This window comes from Echinops telfairi, unplaced genomic scaffold (genome assembly GCF_000313985.2).
Source record: "Echinops telfairi isolate 266 unplaced genomic scaffold, ASM31398v2 ScPeMD7_655;HRSCAF=1070, whole genome shotgun sequence".
Taxonomy (NCBI): Eukaryota; Metazoa; Chordata; class Mammalia; order Afrosoricida; family Tenrecidae; genus Echinops; species Echinops telfairi.
In genome coordinates, this window is record NW_022104553.1 from 12864847 (window position 1) to 12871751 (window position 6905).

At 60.7% G+C, this 6905-nt stretch overlaps 1 protein-coding gene across 4 annotated transcripts in view; it reads right to left on the bottom strand.

The window, feature by feature from the left end:
• Nucleotides 1-1641: 1641 nt before the first annotated feature.
• The window catches only part of GRM4 (glutamate metabotropic receptor 4), a 127103-nt gene continuing 121839 nt past the window's right edge, over nt 1642-6905 (bottom strand). For all 4 annotated transcript variants that reach the window (XM_004717237.4, XM_045292816.1, XM_045292815.1 and 1 more), the window contains one exon: nt 1642-2611. In XM_004717237.4, coding sequence (XP_004717294.1) covers nt 2562-2611 — 50 coding nt within the window. In that variant the 3' untranslated portion in view covers nt 1642-2561. The remainder of the gene's footprint in view (nt 2612-6905) is intronic.

A 6905-nucleotide genomic window follows, 5' to 3' on the forward strand; every position in this document is an offset into this window, starting at 1 on the left:
GGGTGAGAGGCAGCCAGCCCAGAGCCTGGCAGCACTTGGGGCTCTTCCGCAGATGCCAGGTCTCTGGGAGTCCCTAGTACAAAACCCTCATCAGACCTGGAGCGCCAGCCCACCCTGCCCGCGTGCCCGCCGCGGAACCCCAGAAGGACCCCCACTTTTCCGACCCACTTGTCCTGGGAGCAGGCCCTGCCTGGGCTGCCTGTGGGACCCTCTACCCTGTGGGGTCCTTGTAGATGGAAAGGGGGAGCCAGTGGGCCTCCCAAATATCTCAGGAACCCACATACCTCCCTCAGGGCATCACCTGTATCCTCAGCCGCCCACCGCCCAAAGCCCACCCAAGGCTTCCTTCTCAGAGTCCCCTGCAGGGTGGACTCTCGCCCTCACCCCAGTTTGCTGAGCTCTGATATGCTCCTTCAGCCTCCCCACTCCCGACCTCGACCCCTACCCCCAGGGCAGGGACAGCCCCCCACTTACCCTCTCCTGAGTGTTGAAGGGGGCAGAAGGGGCAGCACCCCCTGATGAGATTCATTCACTTGCCCCGATGCAGGTACAGGTGTGCCTGGGAAAGTCCTGGGTTCAGCATCAAACCTTGGGGGCCAGCCAGGGCTTCTAGCCCCAGGCTGCAGAGAGCCTCAATACTCTCGAGAGAGGGGCAGGGTGGGGACAGCCCAGGGGGTGTCACCTTGGGGGGCTCTGGCCACACACCCCTCCCTCATTAACCTACACACACGTCCCCTCCCACATAAACCTACACACACACACACACACACACACACACATTAACCTACACACATACCCCCTGTCCAAGCAGCATAGTGAGGGAACCCCCGCCCCTCATTTCCTACCGGAGTGTTTATTGACCGGATACTGGGTGCCACGCGTTTGCCGCAGTCTCTCACAGACCCCCGGGACACGAGATCCCCTGACACGTGTCTGAGACCTTGGCCTCACAAGTCGGGGTGGGCTTCCCAGGGACACCCACCTCCGGCAGGGTTCAGAGCTCCCCCCACATCCAGGCCCAGCATGGCGATGGTGGTGCCAGGCCTGGGGCGGGCCATAAGCGGGCCCTCCCCCACAGGCAGCCGGGGCTCTGGCTGCTGCGGCCTCATTGTGTCTCGGGCACTATAATCTCCCCTTGGCAGAGCACAGCCCCTCCGTGGCCCCCCACCTCCCTGTGTGCCGAGAAGTCCGCACCAGCACCACTCCCACACCAGCCACCAGCCGGCTTGCGAGGAGGTGTGACGTGGACTCAAGCTAAAGGGACCGGCAACCTGGCAGGCATCCCCCCACCCACCACATACACACACACACACACCCCGGCTTAGAGACAAGAGAGGCAGGCAGGAGGCTGTGGGTGCTGGTGCCCCAGAAAGCCACATTCTCATGAGAAGGGTGGCTTTGGCTGGAAGGAGCTGAAAGGGTGCAGGTGGGGCCCGAGTGTGGGTCCCCAAGTGTCCTTAGACCACCAGGTTCCGATTTCTGAAAGGGGCCATGCCCCTGTGCCCACCCCACCCCACAGGACCCACCACACCTTCTCTCATCCCCAGCCCTGCGCCCCCACCCCCCAGCTCCTCCTCCCCGCCTGCCTTGCCCGAGCCTGGGACCCTCAGCTGGCAAGGAGCCAGGGTGCAAAACCAGGTGTTTATTTTTATTAGAAATGTCCTTGGTATAAAAACAATCATGCATGACACATCGTCATCAATAACCATCACCAGACACCCAGGCACTGAACTCCATGTCGTCGGCGGGAGGGGCAGGCGGGCAGGCGGGCAGGCGGGCAGGACAGACGGGGACAGGGGGCAGGCGGGCAGGCTGTGGGCCCCAGGGACACACACTGAGGCCACCGGGAGGACGCGGCACTTGGCAACACACTCGAGACTCGTTTTGTGTGTGTGTGTGTGTGTGTGTGTGCTTTGTTTTGCTCTTTGCTCTTCTGCGGCATGAACCGTTTGGCGACTTACGACGGGGAGAGTAAAGGAAGGCTGGGCGGGGGGCAGAGGAGGACAAGAAAGAAAAACACAAGACCAGGGGAGACACAGGTGGAGCACGTGAGAAGGCACAGAGCCCTGGGGACGGAGAGCGGGGGACGAGGGGAGGGGGGCAAGAGCCAGAAAGAAAGGCGGCTGAGCAAAGGGACAGAGAGACAGAGGGGGCAAAGGTGACTCACAGAGAGGAGGACGCAGAGGCGGGGGGAGTGACAGTCACCATGGAACAGATGTGAATGGGGGGATATAGGAACGCAGCACTGGGCCCACACACCTGAGCCCCTGTGGTTTGGGGTGGGACAGGCAACGGCCCCAGACCAGGCTCTAGGTGGGGAGGGGCCTGAGTCACCCAGCCCCTCATTCTCTTTCTGCCTCCCTCCAGTTTTCCCTGGCTGCCCAGCAGTGACCGCTGGGGGCTCTGCTGTCCTCAGCACCAAGCCATGTCCGTGGGCACCCACGGGCAGGCAGGATGGCGGCGGCGGCGGCGGCAGGGCCCTTGGGCTTGGCCTTGGCCCAATGCACCATCCACAAGGGTCTCGGGTCCTCCCGCTGCCCAGCTCGGCAGCGGCCTCCTCGCTAGATTGCATGGTTGGTGTAGGCGACGTAGGTCTGTTTGGTGGCCAGAGCTGGAAGGAAAGAGACAAGGGGTACCCAGAATCAGAGGTGGCTCTTCAGGAACCCCTCTGCACCAGTGCCTCCCTTAGCTTCCCCCCAACCCCACCCTCCCCGTGGCACCTAGCCAACCTCCCTGGCAGGCACTCCTCCTGCGGGCAGCCCAGGCCGCAGGCACACCATTCCCACGTCCGCATCTTTGCTTGGGTGGCACTACCTGCCTGGAGCACCCAGCCCACCCCACCTTGGTCTCCCAGCTATGAGACACTGAGCCCCCCCACAGGCAGCTGCACAGCTGGTGATGACGTCAGCTCTCGTGGGCAGCATGAGTGTCTACCCCTTGACTCCCCTACCCCCACCCTGCTGGGCTCCGGCTTCACGCCAGCTGGGGGAGGAGGCCCCAGCTTATCCGAAAAGTCCGTGCAACCCAGGCTGACTGCGAACCCAATGGTGGCGGCTATGATCAAAGAAATCACGGGATTCCACCCCATGGGGCCTTGGAAGGTCCTGGTGAGCTACTCCCCCAAACCGGCCACTGAAACCCCACTGCAGCAGGCATGTGCTGACACGGGGGAGCCACCACGAAGGGGGTCAACTCCACGACACTGGTGCTGGCCGCACCCTGCTGAAGAGCTGAGGCACTAAGGGCAGATGGGGAGGAATCCAGCCGGGCCTCCGTTCTGTCCCATGACCCGGTGCCACGTCCTGCCTCGTCAGGGTTTATGGCCTTCTGACAGGGTCTCTCTCAGTGGCAATAATGCTGCCCAGTGTGGGGGCTGCCTGGCCGGTGCTGGGGGAGGCGGTGGCTGGGCGGGGACACGCAATGCCCTTTGGTGCAGTCACACTGCTGAGACCCACTGTCGGGTCCTGCCAGCTCCAGAGGGAGAGTCCACCCACGGGGCCAGCAGGGGCGCTTGTCCAGAGAAGAGTGCACCGCGGCAGCAGTGTGGTGGACCGCAAGCAGTCCCCTGCAAGCCTCTCTCAGGGTTGCTGGACGTGTGCCCCTACCGCACGAGATTGCTATCATAAAGGAGAAAGGAGACAGAAAGAAACATGGATGTCATGCCTAAAGACCCAGGGTTTGAAGGACATGTGGAAGCCAGGGAGAGCAGGGAAGTGGGGAGGGGCAAACAGGGTCATCTCAAAATATGATAAAAAATTTTAAAAGGAGACACAATAATACTAATTTATAAATTATCAAGGGTTCGTGGGGGCGCGGGGAACAGGGAGGGAGGGGGAAACAAGAGGAGCTGATACCAAGGGCTCAAGTAGAAAGCAAATGTTTTGAGAATGATGAGGGCAACAAATGTACAAATGCGCTTGACACAATGGATGGATGCGAGGGTATTGATAAGAGTTGTTACAAGCCCCCGATAAAATGACATCATCATTAAAAACATTTTTTAAAGGATTACATTTCCCAGCTTCCCTTGCAGCTGAGTGTAGACAGACCATGTGGTTCTGTCCTCACTCATAAGTGTGAGTGGAAGGTGGTGTGCAGCTTCCTGGCCACTGTCTGGCTCCCCTCCCGTTGCCACCCACAGGCAGAGCAGACCTGGGCTCAACCTGCCCCAACCGTTAGCACCAGGACACCCGTCTGGGAGCTGGTGGAGCAACAAGAAGGAGGGAATCAGGGTCTCCAGCTCCTGCCGTCTCCTGTACTATTAATTCAGAGAGAATCGGCATCGGTCTTATTTGAGCCACTCTATCCTGGGGCCTCTCTGTCATAACAACATCACCCGAAGCCCATGAATGCAGGCAGGATTTCAGTGCCCGGCGATCAGAGGGCCAACCTGTGCAGGAAGAGGGACATTTGTGAGCTGAGGATACAGAGTGACAGCAATGGGGTGGCACAGGCTCAGAATTCACCACAGCTTAAGGAGACCGAAGTGTGGCGTGGACAGCCTTGTGTGTGCTAGTGAGCTCTCTGGCAGCAAACATATTCCAGCAGAGCCGGGGCAGGGGCAGCGGCAGAGAAGTTTTAAGCTTGAGATGCTACCTGGCCACATGTCAATGGAACGAAATGGTGCTTAGGACATCCCGGGCACGTCCAGAAACACGGTTCACGAAGAATCCCCAGGGTGACCCTAACATGACCAGTTCCTCTCCGGGGTGACTGAGAGATGCGTGGGACAGGCCCGTATGGATGGGGCATCATCCGGGATGTTGTCTGGCGTGCAATCAGAGAGAGGAGCTGGGCAGCTGGAGGCTGGGATCCCACCCCCTCCCCGGATGGCAGAAGGTTCTAGCGGGGAGGTGGGAGGACAAGCAGAGAAAACGCTGGAGGCAGGAGCCTGGATTCTAGTTGCAATGAGATCTCCAGCTCCACCTGCGACTTCAACCAGGTTCCCTTCTCCTCTCCAGGGCCTCAGTTTCCCTGCCTGGAATGCAAGACAGGTAGTCCTTTCTGCCCTCCCCTCCTTCTCCTGACGGGCTGGCCACCCACTGTCAGAAAAAGAGCCGGGCCGTGGCTCTGCAAATCTCTCCCGGGCAGGTGAGGCTGGTGAGAATCAAATCCCCAGGGCTCCATTGCCCGCTGGGTGAACTGATAAAACTGTGTTTCCAAACCTGAGACACCTGCTAGAGGCCCCTGGCTCTGAGGTGAGGGAAACCCCACTGAGTGCCAAGAACGCGTGAGCGGGAGCCTGGGGCCGGGCCGAGGGGCCAGCAGCGGGGCTGGGGAAGCCCGCAGGGAGGAGCCTTTGCCAGAAAAGTCCAGTCCAGAACTGAGCTTTCAACCACCAGCCAGGGACCCCCGAGCCCTTCAACCGACGGCCACCGCAGTCTCACTCTCTGGATGGTGGGAACCAGGAGCGCCCACGGCCGCAGTTTCTTCATCCGTAAAACGGGGTTGCCAACAAGCCCTTGGTTGCCTCTTGGGCAAAGGACCGATGGGAAGGCACTTTAACCCCTGCCAAACGCTGGGCAACGTAACAAGGACAGTGAGGAGCCACACTCCAGGGGATCCCCAGAACACCCAAGAAGGGGGGTGCATGAGGGAGGGCCCTGAACTCCCCCCCCCCACACACACACACACACATGCCTGTTGCTGACACAGGCCCCACAGGCCCCGGCTGCTGCCTGTCAGTCCCGTGCCGCCTCAGATAACAATTAGCAGGGCAGCAGCAGGCGCGAGCTGACAGCCCCCATTTGTCGCCCCGGTGTCTCCGAGCCCAATCTGCCTGCAATCGTGCCCCTGAATTATTTATTCTGCTGTTTGTTTAAAGATACGCGGCCTGCCCGTGACAGTGAAAAATGTCCCTGTTCCACAGAGTGACACCTCCCCACCCCTCCCGCTCACGCCTCAGTCCGTTTGTCCCCAGAATGAATCACCCACAGCCCACCGGGCGTCTCCATGCCCTTGCTGTCACTGCGCTGAGAGATGGTGGGGACAGGGGGCGCTGGCCTTTGGCCTTCCCTGGGGCAGGGGACTGGCTCTCAATCTTCCCTGCAGGGCACCAGGGTCTCCCCTCGCCGTGCCTCCTAGTCTGACCGGGAGGGAAATTGGCCCTATCCCAGGTGACTGGCCCAAGCAGAAGCACAGGGAGGGGTGTCGGTGGAGGTCACTGCTCCTCTAGGCCACTCTGGCCTGTCCCAGAACCGAGTGGGTCACCTCTGGGGTCAGAGTGAGTTCCAGCTAGATGCTATGCTCCAGAGGGAGGGGGCTGTGGCCTGCTCTGAAGGCCTGGGACACAGGAAGGGCCAGTCTCAGGAGCAGGGACCAGGGACCAGGGACCAGGGCAGGAGTTCCTGCAGGGGGGTAAGATTGGGGAGGTCTGGGGGCTTCCTTGGGGTTCAGGAACACCTGTGTGGACACAGAGGGTCTGCAGTGGAGAGTCCTGTGGGGACAATCAGTGTGGACGGCCTGGGACACTTGAGGGAGGTGTGACACTATCTATGGAGAGGGGAAGCTGGGAGATCAGGGGTGGGGGGAAGGGGGAGCCACACACAGGGTCTCCAAGGGGTTCCAGGCAGAGGAAGGTGTGTGAGAAGATGGGCATACTGCTCGCCACAGAGGAGGGGCCCCCCTCAGAGACCGGAGTCACAGTGTGACAGTGTGTGGGGTGCAGAGGGCCAGCCACCACGTTGCTGTGTGACTCAGGAGGCCTGGACCCCCCCCCCTTCCCAGAGCTGCCCGGCATACTGGGGGTGGGGGTCTGGGAAGTGTAAACCCTTATCTGGATCTGCTCTGGGCCTTCCTGTAGTCTAGCTTCAATCCCTCCTGTTGCTATAGCAAATGTTTGCACCTGGCTTTCCTCCCCTACTTCAGAGAGAGAATGAATGCTGGACACCGCCGCGCCGCCCCCC